Below are 20483 nucleotides of genomic sequence, written 5' to 3'. Positions count from 1 at the left end.
AATTGTTCCTTGATTCTGGTCACTTGACTGTGGACAGGGCTGACTTTAATCCTGGCCTGTATACATTGTGGATGCACAGGTTTGCTTTATGTTAAGCGTAAAGTAATGCAATGAGATCCAGTTAAATGAGATTTAATGCTGCAAGTATAAACGACATAATCCCCTCCTCCCTGAGCTAATGTAAGGAATGTGGACAATTATGTAGTAAAGGCAGATTATCCGGGTCTAAGTGAGAATATTACAATTACAGGATGCATCTGGATATTACATTGACACCATGTTTGCTGTAGAATAAGCAGGGCTAACAATGTAGATTGCTCGGATGATGTCCGCCTAGTGATAACCAGTTTCTCATATTTTGATTACTTCCTATTGTTTGCATTTTAATTGTCCTGCATTGAAAATTAGCAATGGGGGAGGGGGATTCAACACAGAAACAAAGCAAAAGCTGAGTGATTTAAGCCTGTCCAAGACCAAAAGAGGTGGCAAGACTCCCTATCATATTCTGATAGTGGTTTGACTCGAGCCAAGTTAGGAATACATGTTCCTTCTTTGTAGACTAGGTTTTTTTTTAATAACTATGTTAAAGCACAAAACGTGGTCCAAGTAAATGCACTGAACAGTAGTGACGGCTAATGTTATTTCGAGTCAGTCAGTCAGTCATCACCCAGTGGATTAGGTAATGAGGTGAGGGGTTGACTGTCCTTGGAGTTTCCGTACTTACCTCTGGGGCCATCCAGAAGGGGGTTCCAACAGATGTATTGCGTTGAAGGCAAGTGCTAGTTAACTGAGCTGAAACACCTAATATAGAGATTAGAGCAGCATCATGAAGTGAAGTTGACACATTGCCCCACAGCATTGAAAACACTCCTTGGAGCCTTTTCAGTTTTAAAAATTACTGTTAAAGAGGGAGTCTCAGCAGCCTTTCAAAGAAATCCCAAACTTAATAAAAATAAGTTATTTATTTTAACATCTAGATGTTTCCTGTCAGGTTCTATTGGTAATTGTTTTTTAAAAAATGTGACCTAAACAGTAAGTGCTGGTGGTATTATGGGAGGGGGAGGATCTGACTTGTCAGAATTACTGAGCCTAACAATGTGAGAAAGCTGAATTATTGTCAGGAGAGATGGTCACTAAATTACATCAGAACATTTGATGGATTGAAAGGTTACAGAAAGCTGAGACATGCACAGTAGACAATGTGTTATGGATCCTGACCCTTTGGAACTGTCTACCTCAGTCCCTCCACCTTGCTCCCTCTTTGCCCATCTTCAGGTCGAGCCTGAGGACTTTACTCTTCGATCAGTCACTTACCCTTTCTCCCCAGCTTGGTGTCAAACTATGCTCCAAGTCACTACCCTGGATGAAGAGCACTGTATCATTGCATGTTGTTGTTGTTGCATCTGTAGTCAAACAGCTTTAACTCTGAGTGAGGTACAAATAACTGGTTCCTTCACTTCTAAAACATGCCATAATTTCTGTAAGCCATTAGTTGATGCCCAAGCCCAATGGCAGCAGCTTTGCTCAATTGGATGGATTATATTGCATCTGCTACTCCCTTCCAGGTGGAAGTTAAAGATAGTGTCTCCTTGTTCAATTAGTCAGTCAGTTCCTACTCAACGCCAATTACCTCAATCCACCATAAGTCTGAAGAGTATTCTTCCTCGATGTTGTGGACAGCACACTTTTCATTAAAAGCACATCTGCTCCAATGTCACACAATTATCTGACAGTCTCACCTTTCTCATTCAGTCTCTCATGGAAATTCTCTCTTTTTCCATGTACATTCCTACATGGTCACCTTTGATCTTAGATATAGCAGTTACCATTTCTGTCAAACACTGTCAGGTACCTCCATCGTAAAGACATTTTGTCACAATTTGGTTTTCGGTGGATCACAATCTCAGCTCCGTATAAAAGGATTTCTGCGAGACATGGATTGGGGCCAATAAATTTCTGCAGAAAAACAAGCACGAGCCACCTTTCCTGCTTATATATCCATCTGACTCCAGCTGAGATCCATTAACTCTTCGCAGATCAGGAACTTAAGGTGACTCCTCAGAGGGAAGAGCAAAATAAAACTTTTTTTTAAATTTTCTTTGTCTTCCAAATAGTGTTTGTCTTTGTGGGTAGGTAATTCTTGCGATGAATTGGATCAAACCTAAATTCAGAAGGTTTTCAGATACGTTGAGGCAGTAATGATGAAATGATCTTAAACAATGCACTGCAAGGCATCAAGTCTGGGTTCAAAAGCTATTCTAACCTAGTCAATTTGATGTGTAAGTCTTCATTATATTGCACTTCTTGCTAGGTTCATGTGTAATTATATTACACAACACTATATGTCGAAACAGACAAATGAGATTGTAGACAAATGAGTGATATTGCAAGAATACAATGAAATAAATTATGCTATGTTTATTGAGCAGAAAGAGACTATTTTGCCCATCACACCCATACTGCATGCGTTCCCCACTGGAATTTACTATTCTAATCCCATTTCCCTGCTTTTTCTCTATACCCTTTTATATCTCAATTCTTGAATTGTTTATATAATGCACATTGAAATGTTTTAATTAACTAAGATTCAATAGCCATTTGTGGTAATGCATTCTTAATAACTCCCATATTAAAATCACCTTCTCACTTCTCTCTGTGAGCTTTGAGAAACAATCTCCAATTTAGTATCCTCCCTTGTTGTTTATTTGACCAAGCATTCCAATTTTTTTTTACCTTCTCAAATCCTTTTCCAAACTGCAAGCATTTTTACTAGGTCCTCTCCTGCAGTGAATATCACTCTTATAAATCCCCTTCATCATAACTGCACTCCTTCTCATGGTATCATCTCAGTTGATCTGTGTTAAACTCTCTCCATAGACTGTCTGATGGTCCTTCTGAAACTTAGCCCGAAACTGCACTCAATAGTCCAGCTGTAGACCGGCAAATGTCTTGTAAAGGTTCATGACTATCCTACTTTTGCATTCAGTGGCCCCGTAAATAAAACCTAGAATTCCATTTACCCTTTTTATGCGTCATTGCTATTTTTTGCAGATCTGGGTATCTGTATCCTCAGATCCCTCTGTTCCTTATATCATTGCAGTCAAAATATTAGGGCATATTTCAATTTGATTAGTACAATTTGATTTGAAATGCAAAGCATTTTTCGACACTGAACTTTATTTGCCACATCTCTGCCCATACCCATAGCTTCTCTGCATCGATAAGTCACATTTAAAAACATCATCATCATCTCAGTTGAGTGAGATGTAGCACTGCTGAAAGTCACATCTGGTAGTGAGTTAGCATAGCACAGGGATCATGGATCTTCTTTCTCTCCACAAGTAAATAATAAATTGTCAAATGCGTTTTTTTTCTCAGGGTAGATTTCTTTAACTGAAACAAGGAACTCAAGTGGAAAGAGACAGGTAAACACTTTATAACTCCATTGCTTCAGCTATGAAAATTCTTGAGCTTGAATGTCTCGGACTCAACGCATCAGTTGCTAAATCATGTGCACAGCAACACAAGCTCCAGCGAAGGTATAATTTAACAGGTTGCTCATCACTAATTGGAAATGATCGGTAATTATGTACCAAGTAGGAGATCTCCTTGTGTTCTGGTGGCTTGTCCATGGGGGAATTCTTCCCATTTGGATCGTGTCTGCCTACCTGTATGGATTTGCTCTTCGGTGGGAATCTGTGCCAACATTCGGAATGTTGTCTACGCTCGAGTTTTTATTCTCCTCAGTAACATCCGAAGCAGGTTACCACAAAATGTCTCCCAAATCCATTCCGTATCACCTCCTCCAGCCTTACTGAGCATGTCATGACTTCTTAAAGCAACACTCCACTAGGTGACACCTCAATTATCTTGTGATCCCAAATACAGAATGCCACAGTGCATGCAAGGCCTGATCTCCCAAAATTGGGAACAGGGAGAGGAAGCAGGAATTCCTCACATTTGAAAGCACTTGACCGAAGAGTGTGGGCAGGAATGGGTATCTTGTACAATGCAAGAAAGCTATTCAAATTTCACAATATCAGACAAGATCACAAGATTGGTCTGGATGAAGAAGGCTCTTTGTCCGTTGTGATCTCATCGCTCCATAACACCTATCCTACCGTCCCCCAGCAGTACACCAAGCTGCAGTGTCCTGGCCAGTTGATTACTTTGACAGCGTGCGATAAAGCTGAACCACAAAATCCTTAAAATAGACTGTATATGGGGTAAGAGCGGGGGAATCAGACTAGTTGGTACCTCTTTCAAAGAGCCAGCACAGGCATGATGAGCCAAATGACCTCTTTCTGTGCAATAAGATTCTATGATTCTGTGTGGAAGCATTTCTACAATGACACTTGTAATACATAGTTTTGGACGTAATTTACTATATCGATCATCTTGAGATACTTATTGTACAATATAATACTATTATCTCATAATACCTAATACCATATAACAAAAAGGCAACTTCAATAAGCAAAACCCTTAAAATGAGCAATGTTACCAGCTCTATCTCTTTCAGGTGAAGGTTTAACCTGGTTTATTTGTTGATCTTTGTTCAGATAGGTATTAATTCAGCTCTTTCACATTATTGGGCTTGGAAACTTCTCCCAGTCAATCTACCAGAGTAACCAGGACACACTGCTTAAAATTGTTTAAAATAATAATAGTACTAATAAAATAGACAGGATAAAAAATTAAATAAAACTTATTTTGGCTGCACTGATGGAGAGACTCCTGCTTTGATACACTCAAGATATGAGAATAATATAAATTTCAATGAATGAGTTCTGGAAAACCTTTTGCTTATCTCATGAACATATAATTTCATTCAATTTCATTTGAAACATTTATTTTAGACCACAATATTGGATTTGAGTTCCACAGGCAATTTGAGTTACGTGAGGTTTGATGGTGACAGAGTGAAAAGTCTCATTTTAGCTCAAACCTGTACCTGTGTAGTTTTGCTTCAAACATACCATTACTGACATGATAGCAGATCTTCTTTAAATAATTTGATGGTGAACATAACATTCTCAATCCTACTCTTGACAATGAGGAATGATACCCAAACCACCACCACCGTAAACTGTTAGGGCATCACCCATTACCAGTCATTCTCCAGTGCCCTTCAGGAAGGAACTTCTCCAGACACAATAACTCACTACAATAACCTGAAAGTGAGGAAAGTTTTCTGTATGTAACATATTTCCCTCAGCTTTTTCCAAAGAGATGTGTCAAGGATTTTATCTGGAATAAAGGTATTCTCCAACTAAATCATGGAAGATTGCAATGTTTTGCAGATCATCTAAAGGCATTTTTTAATTAAGATATTAATAATAATCCCAATTATAATCCTTGCATTTGGTATTGTGGACTTTCACATGTCTCAAAGCGCTTTACAGAATTTAATTTGAAATGGAGTGCCTGTATATTTGTAGGCAAACATAGCAGTCCAATTGTGCACAGCAACGTCCCACAAAAGAAAACATTGAAATAAATGACCAATTTTATAACTACAACAACAACACCTTGGATTTATATAGCGCCGTCTCAGAGCGCTTCACAGTAATGGATCCCGGGGCCGAGCCAGGGGGAGGGGGAGGAAGGTGACCAAAGGTCGAAAAGAAAGGTCTTCAACAGAGACCTGAAAATAAGGAGAGAGGCGAAGGGAGTGAGGAAGGCAGTTCCAGAGCCTCGGGGCGTAGTGGCTGAAGGCACAGCCACCGAGGGTGGAGCAGAAGACTCGGGGGACGAGGAGGAGGCCAGACCCGGGGGAACGAAGGCAACGGGTACTGTTTTGAGGGGAGAGGAGGTTAGAGAGGTATGGGCGGGTGCAGAGGAGTGGAGGGATTTGAACACAAGGGGTGAGGATCTTGAAGTTGATCCTCTCTGGGATAGGCAGCCAGTGCAGTCTGGCAAGGACTGGGGTGATTGGGGAGCGGAGTTTGGTGTGGGTGAGAATTATTTAGGTGATTGTTGGCGAGGAAACTGGGAGAAGCTCCCTTTACATATTATAAAATACTATTTATTTAAATAAAGTCATGCTTTTTTGAGTTGTAGAACATTACAAATTCCATACTTCTTACATAGTGTGGCTTATACATTCATGTGGTGCTTCAGAGTCAAGAGTTGAAAACCCCTTTTTTCAAGGGGCTGAAGCCAAGCAGGAAGATGGGCAAGGAGATTTACACGATGTACAGTGCGATGATTATGTTTTGTAGCATATATGGGTACCAATAACAATAATAATCTTTGCATTTGATGCAGCGCCTTTTCACATCTTCGAGACGTCTCAAAGCACTTCACAGAATATACTGTAAAGTGAATTGACTGTATATTTTGTGGGCGAAATGCAGCAGCCAATTGCTCACAGCAGCGTCCCACAAACATTTGTGGATTGAGTGACCTTTTTATTAATATTACTTTTATTTTGTTACTATTGATAAGATCCAGATGTTTTCTCGTATGAAAATGTTTTGATTGAGCACATATCGACATCCTTGTGAGCAGGAAGGAAACAGAGAATTTTACCTAAAGGACACCAGAGAGAGGAATCTGAAAACAGAACCTTGCATTAAAACAGGTAGGAATCTGTTGTCTCTTTTTTTTAAAAATCTTTTCAAAGTTAAATTTAAAAAGTTGATTTAACATCTAAAACCGTGCAATGAAAATGATTACTTTAATCTTTGCTTATCAGTGAGCTGGCTATCAATAAGGTTACAAGCATTCAAGGATTTGGAGTATTGGCCCATTTATTAACATGAATACCAGCTATATTATTTTTTCTATTGACCCAGAGTGGTTTCTAGACGCAAATGGAAAAAAAGTACATATTGTAAAAAATCATAGCTTAGCATAGATCAGAAAATAGAAAATAGAAGTGAGGCGGACGTAATGTGAAGTAGATGGTGCAGGATAAGACAAGTAATTTGCACGAGTAAGGGGAAAAGGCAGGTAAATGGGATATCATAGATTACTCTTTTGAAGACACAGCACAGACACAATAAGCCAAATAACCTTCTTCTATAGCATACATTTCTCTGGATTCTTTCAAAGGAGGCATGTAATCAGCTTGTCACTGTTGCCATGGCAATGTCTGTACAGACTATTTTAATCAGTTTCGGCCAACGCTCACAGTTGTTCCGTGCTGGTCTACAAGGCTGCAGATGAAAGGGAGACTGTACGAGGTTAAACATTGACGAGCGCATCAAATCACACCCATATAATGAGCAGAAACAGCATTGTGTGCATTAAATGTTGTCAGGGTTTGCTACAATAAAATAAAACTGGTGATTCACTTCATGGCTGTTTTTTGGGATATTGTTGTGCCCAAATTGGCTGCTGCATTCACCTACGAAATACACAGTCACTATACTTTATAGAGAAGCACTTTAAGATAACCTGCTGATGTGAAAAGCAATATATGAAATGCAAGAATTATTGATATATTTTATAATATTCAGTGAAGTATTTGACGAACAAACTCTTGGTCCTTTTTCCCTTTCTGTAATGGCAGAAAATAGATAAACAAATTCACTTGTATTTTCTGCCACACTAATAAAACCCAAAACGTACAGTATTCTTTGAGGCAGCATCCAGAAAACGGATAACTAACCACCGATGTTATAAAAAGGATGCACTGTATTGAGTTTGAATTCACTCAGCAGAGAACCTTACCAATCCCACGGCACAGCATCATTCTGCATTCTGGAAAGCGAATTTGAATGTACGTAGAGACATGTGTCACTACAGCTTCATAGGCGAGATACTGTTTGCATGAGGAAGATGCACAAGGAAAACCAAGTAGAATTGCCGACAACCACCATTTAAATGTCACACAGGCTATCTTGAATATAATTTGTTTGCTGCTCATCTCTGCCTGCAAAGCCAAAAAGTAAATGTAAATGCGCATTATTGCCCAAGACTGAGTGCCTTTAAAGTGCTCGGCAGCAACTTCGCATGAACCTTACTGCAAGGGACAATTTGAATAGCATCTGTGATTCCGGAGTGCAAATTGTATAACATCAACTGGCATTTCCGTGGGCTTAATCCTTGTTACGCAGCAAAATGATAGCAGTGCACACTCGATTTGGAATCAGTTCCTTTGGGCATGAAATGCATTTTGATCAATAAAGCACTTCATTTTAGCCATTTATAAAGTTCAGAGTTTTTTTTTAAAAAGATTTCATAGTTCTCAATGGCTTTCCTCATTATTCCTGCTTGTTGCATTGCTCCCTGTTTATGTTAAGAAAATCGACTACTTCTAGTGTTCTGCATCTAAACCTAATAGATAATAATTCTTGCATTTGATACAATGCATTTCGTGTTGGAAGAATGTCTCAAAGAGGATTGACTCTAAAGCGAAGTGACTGTATAGTTTGCAGGAAAACCAGGGTCAAGCCACCAATTGTTTTTTTTAACTCACATAATTCTTAATTTAAAGCAACCAATTAGTAGCAACGCGTTATTAAATATAGATTTCAATGGCAGTTGTGAAAGAATTGTATTTCGTGTATATTCTTATGTAAGTCCAATTTCAAGCACTGGGACTCAGTCACGACAGTCTCTGTACAAACAATCGAGATACATTTAACTCCACATTTAAGTGACAGCTCTATTATGAGGACGCGATGCACAAGCCTTTCAGAACTGAAATATCTATAAAAGCAGCAATCTGTGCTACAAATTTAAAACCACTCAAAGCTGTTAACTGGTGATAATTTCACTCTTACAGCTGCTCTGCCTCCCAATGGGCTCAATAGATTTTTTTCTGCAAATAGAGGCTGAAAATGTTGCCTTATTATAGGGATGTTTTCTGATTCTGCCAGCTGCTAAGGTATTCATATTTTCACAGTAATTTCAAAATTGTGAAGTTGCTAATTTGCGTGTATGGACTTTTCGCACTTTGTGATGACCGGGAACCAAAGTATACAGAGGCTAGATCATAATCGAGATTCAATAGTATATGAACCACAGGAGTGAATGCATTGATGGGGGTGAAGAGCAAAAGGATTTAGGGGGTTGAGATGGACCTGATCGTAAAAGCGACCCTATTTACCTAATCATAAAAGCTATTACATTACCGTAATGCTGGTCGAACCTCATTTGGAGTGCTGGGTTCAGGTTTGGATATCCATCTTCTGTGTGCAATTGGCTGTCATGTTTTGCCCACAAAATAGACAGTCACTACACTTTACAGTATATTCTGTGACGCGCTTTGATTCATCTCGAAGACATGATAATGCACTATATCAAATGCAAGGATTATTATTGAGGAGATTATATTGGTTTTGAAGTAAGCCCATGCTGATTTATATGACCGGGATATACAGGATGAAGGAAATTTAGATTTACTCTCTTTATGTAACATTTGGATTGTGCAGAATATGGCAAATTTAGAATTTAGTCTTATCTTTGAAGTTTATTTACTTTCTGTAAATTTTTAAAACAAACTTAAAGACAATTGGCTTCAAAATTAAATAAACGTAGAGCCCAGTGGAATAAAGATCAGTGTCACCAGAAAGTACATTGCTTCATCAAATACTCCTACTGTAGATAAATATATGGTCTGTATTTATTGCAACTTCTGTGACTGTGGTCAATAAACCTTAAAAGGAAAATTCAGTTTAAATTGGAATATTTTTCCAGAAATTGAAAATCTGTGATACTAATTTGTTCTTGTCGACGGGTGAGTCACATGTGTGTCGTTATCTGGCTTGCACAATGCTACTGAGTCATTCAATGCTGTCATCCTCATCATTCAGAGCAGAAAGCCCACCAGAGCGAGCTGGAAACAGAGGGAGCTAGGAACAGAGTGAAGGCATCAACAACAGGAATTTGGAGAGATTGGGAATCTATTGGTAAAATGGTACAGATTCTGTTCACTTGTTTTTTTTTCTAACTTGTTTTTCTCGTCAACAGGGAGTCACTGACCAGGTGCAAGTTGGTAGGTGACCAGTTAAAACTGGTTCTGTCTGAAGATTATCTAAAGGGGAAGCTTGCAAGAGCCTGACTCAAGCAAAGAACCCACCAGAACGAGCTGGGAATGGAGTGAGGCATCAACACCAGGAATTTGGAGAGAGGGGGAATTCGGGGCAGAAGTGGGGGGAAGAGGTACAGGCGGGAAAACCTAACTAGTGCCAAAGGTTTTTTTCTTTCTCAAAATGCCATACATAATGATCAGATACTTTGTGCATTGCAGAAATTGTGATATGTTTACTTCAGTGAGCGACTGGTCACGCACCAAACTGTTAGGGAGACAGAAGTCTTTATAAATGGCGTACTAGAGGAGACCTTGCTAGGGGACAGAGTAGGAGTGGAGTCCCCGTACCTAGAGAAGGTCTCTGTTAGAAAAGGGGCCAGCAATTATGGTTGGCTAACAGAGCAGGAGCAGAAACTCTCCAACAGTTTCTCTCCTCTGGCGAGAGATGATATGGAAACCAAACAATGGCTGTGACAGGCAAGGTAGTGCGGATGACACCAAGCTAAAGAAGGTGGTAGTTTGCGAAGCGGAACATGATAGGTTACAGGAGGATTAAACAAACCTAGAAATTGGGCTGATCGGTGGCAGATGAAATTCAATGTGGAGAAACATAAAATATTTCACATGGAGACAAAAAAAACAGGAAGGGACTATTATTTGAATGGAAGGAAAATAATATGTGTGGAAAATGAAAAGGACTTGGGGGTCCTGATTGACAATAAATTCAAGCTCTCACAAAAATGCTCTGTGGCAGTGAATAAACCAAACCAGATGTTAGGATGTGTCAAAAGATCAATAGCAAGCTGAAATAGTGGGGTAATCCTGCAACTATATAAATCATTGGTGAGATCATAGGTATTGTGTACAGTTCTGGTTGCTGCAGTACAAAAAGGGTATGGGAAAAATCGGGAGGATACAGAGGAGGGCAACGGGAGACGAGGAGGAGGCCAGACCCAGAGGAACAAAGGCAACGGGCACTATTTTGAGGAGAGAGGAGGTCAGAGAGGTCGGGGGGTGCAGAGGAGTGGAGGGATTTGAATACAAGAGTGAGGATCTTAAAGTTGATCCTCTCTGAGACAGACAGCCAGTGCAGTCTGGCAAGGACTGGGGTGATCGGGGAACGGAGTTTGGCGCGGGTGAGAATGCAGGCCGCAGAGTTTTGAATAATCTGGATTTTATGGATGGTAGTAGAGGGGAGGCCAGAGAGGAGGGCATTATAGTAGTCCAGCTGAGAGGTGATAAATGCATGGACCAGGGTTTCAGCAGCTTTCGGAGAGAGGTATTGGTGGAGACGGGTGATGCGTCGGAGGTGGAAGAAAGCAGTGCTGGTGAGGAACCAGATGTGGGGGAGGAAGGATAATTGGGGGTCGAACCTGACGCCTAGGTTGAGTACGGGTTTGGAGAGTTTTAGGGGGAGGTTGGGTAGGTGGAGGAGGTGAGAACTGTGAGATTTTAGACATTGACGAGAGCCAAAGAGTATGGCTTCCGTCTTGTCAACGTTCAGCTGAAGGAAATTTGCGCTCATCCAGCCCCTGAGGTCTGACAGGCAGAACATCAGGGGACTGGGGGTCGCAAAGAGAGGTGGAAAAATAGAGTTGGGTTTCGTCCACATGCATGTGGAAATGTACCCCATGTCTGCGGATGACATCCCCAAGAGGGAGCATATAGATCAGAAAGAGGAGGGATCCTTGGGGTAACTCGGTGAGAGCGGGAGGAGAAGCCGTTTGTGCAGATGTACTGCTGGCGGTTTGTGAGGTAGGACTTGAACCAGGCGAGTGCGGTCCCACTGAGGTGGATGACTTGTTGTTGTTGTTGTTGATGATGATGACGGAGGAAAAGCGGTGGAGGAGGATGGTGTGATCGACTGAGTCGAACATGGGGGAGAGGTCCAGGAGGACAAGGAGGCAGAGGGAGCTCTGGTCACAGATAGAGAGGATGTCATTTGTGACTTTCACAAGCGCAGTCTCTGTACTGTGGGCGGAAACCGAACTGGAAGGGTTCGAAGAGGGAGTAGGAGGAGAGGTGTGCACGAAGTTGATTGGCAACAACACGTTCTAAGACTTTTGCGAGGAAGGGCAGGTTAGAAATAGGGCAGTAGTGACTGGGGTTTGAGGGATCTAGGGAAGGTTTTTTGAAGAGGGGGGCGATGAAGCAGTTTTGAGGGAAGCAGGGACTGATCCGGAGGAGAGGGACTGGTTAATGACGTAAAACCAGAGGATATGGCATGCGATTGAGGGGGCTAAATTTGGACAGAATCTACGGACGCACTAAATGTTTCACTATATAAAACAAGTACAATAAGCTCAGATAAAAAAAATGGTTTAACCATAAAGTCCTGATAAAATCAATCAAATGTGCATTCATGGCTATAGTCTTGACAACCTGAATGGGAAGCCACAAGGTGAAAAGTTCTGCTATTTTTATAACAGATTCAATCTGATGATTATCGCATCAAGTGTGTTGAGAAACATGGCCATTTCAGTTGCTCTTTGTCAGAGGTGAATAAACAGGTTTCAGGTGTGAACATTTATTAATCATAATAATAATATTATTAGGTGTGAACGTTTCCCTCACTCCTGCCTTTGTCCCCCACCCCAAACCCCCAGACTTTGATACAGTGCTTGGTTGTGAAACCCCAAGCAGATACTATCATTGTCCTGAGTTGTTTTGATCAAGAGAAGTCTTTCATTGATGCTTTACTATATACCGTTTTAACTCAATCTGAGTATCCCACGAAAAGCCATTTCCTCCCTATTTGGAAACCACGGTGATAGTGTTGAAGTCTTCACAGCTAACCATTGTAAATCACACCATATCTGATATTAAACATTACCGTTTTCATCCCCACGTTATCTTTGCATTCCAAACCTAGATTGCTTTTCATAATGGGAACTGGAATAATTGACAAGCATTTATCAGTGAAATAAGCCTATTTATTAGTGGTTTGAAATTGTATGTGGCTGCTCCAATGAGACTGGGCCTCGTGTTCTGAGTCTAATTGTGTCCTGTGGAGACATATGATGATGCCCTGCAGTCTTTGTTTTAAATTCGTGTGTGTTCAATGCTGATTGATAAAGGGACTTTAAATAACAATCCTTCCATTTGCTACGGCAGTTTATTGGCATTGTTAAAATGTCTCAAAGCGCTTTACATTCACTCTGCGGGGTTAATAATACCTCTTTTTAAAAAAAATCTGGTCACTCAATCCACGACAGTTTTTGCAGTTTTTACACACCTATTGCTGTGTGCAATAGATGGTCGCATTTCGCCCACAAAATTCACAGTTAATTCGCTTTACAATGTATTCTGTGAAGCACTTTGAGATATCTCAACGACGTTTGGATGAAGAAGGCCCTTCGGCCCATCTGACCTATTCCCTCCAGAACCCCCCGCCTACCTCCTCCCATCACAGCATCAGCTGCTTTTTAGATGGGTTCAGTGTGCTGACCTCAACCACCCTTCGTGGTAACCTGTTAATTACCCTCTGGGTAAAGAAAAAAAATGTGGTGTCTGTCCTGAATGGGAAGTCACGATGTGAAAAATTCTGTTGATTTTATAACAGATTCAATGTGATGATTATCGCATCAAATGTGTTGAGAAACATGGCAACTTCAGTTCTTTTTGTCAGATGTGAACGAAAAGATTTCAGGTGTGACCAGTACTGTCCCCATCATACCAGTTCCAGCCAGGCTCCACTGGCTCCCTATCGCCGCACGGATCGATCTCAAGATCCTCACACTCGTTTTCATATCCCTTCATTGCCCTGGCGCAACATTGGAACCAATGATCTGGATCAAGAGGATTGTTCTTCCAAACACAGGAGAACGTATCCAGCAATGGAGGAACCCTCGCCCACAAACATACAGTCATTATATTTTTACAGTAAGTCCTGTCACGTATTGAGACGTCCTCCACACATGAAAGGCGCTATATCAAAAGTTAGAATTCTTCTTCTTATAATAAATGTAGGCTACATAATGCAAAGCCATGTATTGCACACTGCAAGTGGACTGACCTAAGAACTCACAACCAGCTTGAAGTGCTGGTTAGTGTAAGGAGTGGGATATAAAATCAGAACCAAGGGCTCTTCACAGTGTCATCTAGTTTTGTACTGCATTACAGTGAGCTTTTTGAAGTTAATTCAATAAATAGGTAAAAGAATGCTAGAAAATGTATCTTAAATTACACTCAGACCACTACCCCCCATCACCACAAATAATATAATATTAACAAAAGGAATATTGTTCCTCAGAGTTGAAAATTATGCTCCACGTTTTATCCTGTAATTAGTGACTGGAACAGGTTACCAGGGAGGGTGGTTGAGGCCAGGACACTGGACTAGTTTAAAAGCGGCTTGATGCTGTAATGGGAATATGGTAGGGTAGATGTTCTGGAGGAATGAGGCCAGATATTTCGAAGGGCCTTCTCATCCAAACCAATCTTGTGATCTGTGATCTTGTGATCATTTCACCCCACAAGGTACTATTTCACTGGATTATTTTCATTCCATTATGGCTAAAACAGGGCACGCTCGTCAATGAAATTCTCCGTCACTCCTTCACTTAACGCATTTGAGAAAATCATAAACAAAACTAGACATTCCTCTTGCAATGACGCTGCCACAACTGTACAAAGCAGTAAAATTAATCCTTTTTAATCAAAGGCAATAGGAGCGATGGAGTTTTCATTATGTCGTGAAAAAATGAGTGTCTTCAAGGACAAGGATGTGTGACCCACATGACTATTCTACACGTGCGTAATGTGACCTGCCTAAGGACCACCAGTTGGCCATCCCTCCCTGGTCTAGGATATGACTATTTTCGATGCTTTATGTTTTTCTGCTTAGTCTGTCTCACTCTAACTTCAATTTCACTAATCTATTCTGAACGTTTATATTTATTGCGGTGAATAAAGACACATGAGGTCAATATCTTCTTCCCAGTAGGCAAATCCTTGAACATTAGTTTCTGGATCCACACAGTGGATAAAGACCACCAACGTTCCTTCTGTTTGTTCTCTATTTGTAATTAACAGGCATATCATTCCCTTTCAACCCATCGCATTTAACATTTCATTAAATTCCATTTATTTCTAAAGACCATTTGACATAAAGGATTCATGTAACACATTAGCTTTTAGATGTGTCATTATCTTGATCATTAATTGTGGTTTTACTCATTATAAACACTGTTAGAGACAGTACTTCAGTTGTTAAATGGGAAAAAGTACCACAGGGGGAAAGAAGTGTTTCCATCTAAAAATACTCTCTGCGATACATTTATACAAATTATCTCTCCTCCCGGTTAGGAGAAATCTTTGTGTTGTTCTCTCACCAGCAGCTTTGGTGCAGACGTGTCGTGTTAGCTTTGAAATTGTGTGTCCGCCTGGTTCAGTTGTAACACTCTCGCCTCTGAGACAGAAAGCTGTGGGTTCAAACCCCACATCAGGACTCTGAATTCACACAACCAAGGCAGTGCTTGGGGAGCACTTTATTGGTGGAAGTACCATCCTTCAGATGAGAGGTTAGAATCAAGGTCCTCTCTGCCTGTTCAGTTGAATTTTGAAGATCCTATTGCACCATTTGAACAGAGAAGTTAGTTTCTCCCCGTGTCCTAGCTAAAAATACCCCAGATAAAATTGGTAATTTCACTTCAGGGCTGTGTGAAGGACATTGCTCTGTGCAAATTGGCTGCCTGTTCGCCCACAAATCATATGGTCACTGCACTTTACAATACATCCTGTGAAGTGGTTTGAGATATTCTTCTGACCTGAAAGGCGCTATACCAAACGTAAGAATACTCATACGATTCTTATTAGTAAATCATGTGAAGCGCTTTGAGACGTCCTGAGATGAAAGGCACAATATTAAATGCAAGGATTATTATTATTTAATCCAGAAAAGAGATAGCTGAGCTTTGAAATTGTGTGTCCGCCTGCTTCTATTATTTTTACGAAGTTGCTACTTGTCCAGGGCATAACTGCTCTGGTTAAGATCCTTTCCTGGTCCCGCTACAAGCAAAATGTAAGATTACTTTTGACAAGTTTGAGAGAACTTTAATGATTTTTCTCAAACCCGACCCCTACTTGTACTTCATATTAAACCTTCCCACCCCAACACAACCCTCCTCTATTTTAATGCTGAGACCCAAATATAAGGATTCAGATCCCTGGGTCTATATTGGTACAATCATAACAATAATAATAATAAGGGGCAAGAATTTTTTTTAAAAAATTTGTTCACTCAATCCACAACTGTCTGTGGGACTCTGCTTTGCACAATTGGCTCCCAGGTTTTGCCCACAAAATATATGCAGACAATTCACTTTACGGTGTATTCTGTGAAGCGCTTTGAGTCATCTCAACAATAAGGCGCTATATCCAATGTAAGGATTATTATTAATAATAATAATCATGGTTAACAATAATAATCATACTGCCTACTATTTTATAATGGCACTACTTTTCTGCAGGGTTATCCAAGGCCTTGTATTAATCGGTTGAAAGAAGCATTCGATCGAAATGGTTGGCTAGTTATGAGGCACTTGTCCGATGCGGTTGGCATGCATCCCCCTTCCTCCTCCTCTCTGTACGGACAGCTAAAGCCACAAGCGCACTCTGTGAAAATACGATTTGACAGCTGATTTTGCTTGCCTGCCAGGATTCTCACAGCTTATGGCTCTACGCTTCAGCATGATCCCCTCCCGCTGAGTCTGCTTGATCGACTCCTGTAAAACCGCAGAGAATAATAAAGGCCTCCTTAGGCTATATGCAAATTGCAACATACCAAAATCCACAAGTTTGATGCCTCCCTCTGTTGTTAATAGGATGTTATTGCCCTTGATGTCACGATGAATGGTGTTGTTGTTGTGCAAATGTTTAAGCCCCTAAAGGAAAATGAAGATGGGAGTTATATTAATTCTGCAACAACCTAAAATCAGCCACCTAATACATGTAACACAGCAAGCCTTTACTAATGTTAGCAAATAATGTGTACATATAAGAACAACCTATTTCTTGTGACTGTCGCAAGGCTGAGCAGAGAGGCAAGCCATCAAGGCAGCATTTAAATTTTCAGCAAAGGAATCCTATACTTGTTAAAAGGCAGTTCTGTATCTTACCATCAAGGCTTCATGCAGGATGTAGGCAATAATCATTTCATTCATTCTTTCACCTCGTTTCAATAAGCCTTTGGCAAGATCGGTGACAGACCCTCCATTGCACAACTGAAATGACAAAACGTAATTGGTAAATTTGGAATAATAAACAATCCTATTGTAAGTCTGATATAATAATCCTTGCATTTGATTTGCATTTTGCGTTAGTAGGATATGTCAAAGACCTTAAGAGGATCTTACTATAAAGTGTGCTATGTCAAATCAAAGGATTATTATTAATAATGATGATTTTTGCTGGTTTGAATCTGTACTGAATTACAATTCTGCTTCTATTATTTTTAAGAAGTTACTACTTGTCCAGGGCATAAATTTTACTCAGCAAGTAAAATTGAGATTTCACCTAGTCTTTGTCTGTAAGACTATTTTATCCTAATTTGTTCTTTTTAAGAAAAAACAGTTTCCAAAGCAAGCCTGAATTTGAGATGTCGCCAATGTTCTGCCTGTTCTTAAAAGATAAAGTGAAATAGTCTTGCAGGTTGAGATTAGATAGACGTTTGAACCCAACGGGTCTTCAATGACGTAAAGTTGAGTTTACAAGGAATGTAGACTTTTGAAATGTTAAGCAATGCTACTTTCTTAAATGGCTTAGACATTTATTATTTTCAGTGGCTTTATAACTGCTCCTGTGTAGTGCCCCCTGACAGCAAAGCAGCGAGGGCATATAAGGTCCCAAATGGAGATGGCTTACCTGACACAAATCTATCGGTTTCCATTGTACAGACTTCTTGCTGGTCACTAAGTGAGATGTTTTGTCATCGCGGGACACACGTACTCAGGGGAAGGTGAAAAATGCTGCACTGCTACCTTTGTTTTGCTATTTTTTAAATTTATGTCCACGGTAATTTGTGCGCTTATCGAGGCAAAGCGGGAAATGGAGCATTCGTGTTGGGTACTCGGAAGGAAGAACAAACATTGTTTTGTGTAATTTTCTACCTTATCAACACTTTGAAAAGTCTCAAAGCTCTGCACGGTAATTACTGATAGATGTAGTGGCTGTTCTATTCGGCAGCCACGATAGCGAGCTGTGCAGAGCAAAGGCCCTCAAAGATCCATGAGGTGAATGACCATTTAATCTGGTAGACTGTTGGCCAGGACACTGCTTTCTTTTGTGACTGGTGCCCACATGACCTTCAACGTCCCACCGGAAGGCCATGCAATGGGACATGACATCCGACAAGTAGTATCTCCGACCATGTAGACCCAGCACTGTGCCACACTGTCAGCCTAGACAGACTAGGATCTTAAGTGGTCTTTGGGCTCAAACCCTGGGTCAGGAGTTTGAATTTACAGTCTAGGCTGACAGGTCGGTCCAGTGCTGGGGTACTGATGCACTGTGTGAGGTGCCGTCCTTCGAATGTGACGTTGGATGGAGTTCTGGTAACGGCCTCCTTGGTCCATCAAGAGTCTGTCCTTTCAGACAAGATGCTACTCGAAAATGGAAGAGAGTTACTACTGGGGCCTTGGCCAACAATCCCCCAGATAAAATTGGGCATGTAAATTCATGGCTGTTTGTGAGATATTGGTGCGTGCAAATTAGCTGCCACATTCGCCCACAAAATACACAGCCACTGCACTTCGCAGTAAAATGTTGTGAAGTACTTTGGGACGTCTTGACGACGTGACAAGGCACTATATCAAATGCAAGAGTTAATAATATATTATTATTTGAACCCACAACCTTATCACTAGGAGACAAAAGCACTACCAACTGAGCCAAGCTGGCACTAAATCATTTCTACGTGTAGAAAAAAAATTTAATCGGTTGCTTTATATTAACTTGGAGCTAACATCTTCTGAGAAAATATTTTGTGTGTGGCAGAAGGTCTGGAGGAAAAGCTTCCTAGATACAAGTGAATGTGCCAAACATGAGCTGGTGAGGGCATTCCTCTTGCTGCTAAATATCTCAGCTTTAATAACAGGGCTTAATGTACAGTGCTCGTCTTAGCAATAGATTTCCTGTTAGAAAGACTCAGTGAAGAGACGGATCAGCGTAAACTCGACTGCAATGCGTGCTTATTTACGGTTATAATTACACATTGTTAAAGTTGCTATGTTTCGCAGTAAGTTGAATTTCCCATCCGATCTGGAGCAAAGAGGCTTGACTGATCTGCGAACTGTAACTTCAGGAGCATCAGACGGCATACCATGCAACGTTTAAATTGTAGCGACTCCAAACTGGCTTTAAAAGCGACACCGAAAATGAAGCTATGTTATTGCTAACTCAGTTGATTCTTATTGGTAATCATTTCTGCTGTATCTGTTCGCTGACAATAACAAGATACGGCCACAGGCATGTTGGACAAGGGCAGATTTTTCACAGATGTTTCACGTCTCCGCCATGACCTCTCCCCCCGAAACACAGTGATGCACATCCATGGCCTTATTACATCATTTATGCCAACACTCTGCTTGCCAGACCCCCTCCGTCGCTCATGTCTTCTCCTGCACCAGGCTCTGGGTCATTGCTCCCATCATTGCTCAGCTCCACTGGCTCCCCATTCACCAGCAGAGCAAGTTCTCCTCACCCTTGTCTTCAAATCCCTCCACTCCTCTGCACCTCTCTGACCTCTCTCTCAAAACCATGCCCGTTGCCTTCGTTCCTCCGGGTCTGGCCTCCTCCTTGTCTCCCGAGTCCTCCGTTCCACCCTCGGCGGCCGTGCCTTCAGCCACTGCGCCCGAGGCTCTGGAACTGCCTTCCTCACTCCCTTCGCCTCGTTCCCTCTCTTCCTATTTTTAGGTCTCTGCTGAAGACCTTTCTTTTCGACCGCGCCTTTGGTCACCTTCCCCCCCCTCCCCCTGGCTCAGCCCCGGGATCCGTTACTGTGAAGCGTTCTGAGACGCCTTCCGGCGTGGAGTGTGCTATATAAATCCAAGTTGTTGTTGTTGTTTACCATTATATTCCTCCATGGTCTCACATCATCCTAACTCTGTAACCTCCTTCACCCGTACTTTTACAGCTGTTCCCTTCATTTGATTTACAACTTGTCCCCTGTCCATCCATCTCACCATCGCCAGGCAGGCTTTCAGTCACTTGATGCCGACTATGGGATGTCCTCCCAATATGAGAGGTTCTATATACGGTAAGTATAAATTGTATTCGTGGTTGGCACATAGAAGCAGTAGGATAATTGGTTTGGGGACTCAATGGACAATTCTAGTATCAGTCTTTTATGGCCCAATTCATGCTCGAACAATCCTGCGGGCTTTGGGAAGACACAAATGCCAAAGTGGTGCAAAACTGGACAATTTAAAATGGCGGCAAAGCAAATGGAATTTCTAGGGAAAGAAGGAAACGGTTCTTTTGGATAACCAAAAGAAAAAAC

At 41.1% G+C, this 20483-nt stretch overlaps 1 protein-coding gene across 1 annotated transcript in view; it reads right to left on the bottom strand.

Moving 5' to 3' along the window:
- Positions 1 to 20483, bottom strand: part of myo3a (myosin IIIA) — a 137979-nt gene that overhangs the window by 95773 nt on the left and 21723 nt on the right. The window contains exons 3-5 of the mRNA XM_042332589.1: positions 17104 to 17208; positions 16770 to 16869; positions 725 to 801 (exon numbers count right to left, since the gene is read on the bottom strand). Of these exons, the coding sequence (XP_042188523.1) occupies positions 725 to 801; positions 16770 to 16869; positions 17104 to 17208 (282 nt within the window). The remainder of the gene's footprint in view (positions 1 to 724; positions 802 to 16769; positions 16870 to 17103; positions 17209 to 20483) is intronic.

This window comes from Callorhinchus milii, unplaced genomic scaffold (genome assembly GCF_018977255.1).
Source record: "Callorhinchus milii isolate IMCB2004 unplaced genomic scaffold, IMCB_Cmil_1.0 Scaffold2, whole genome shotgun sequence".
NCBI classification, from domain to species: domain Eukaryota; kingdom Metazoa; phylum Chordata; class Chondrichthyes; order Chimaeriformes; family Callorhinchidae; genus Callorhinchus; species Callorhinchus milii.
The sequence above is the reverse complement of the archived record's forward strand: the minus strand, read 5'-3'. Positions and strand labels throughout refer to the sequence as shown.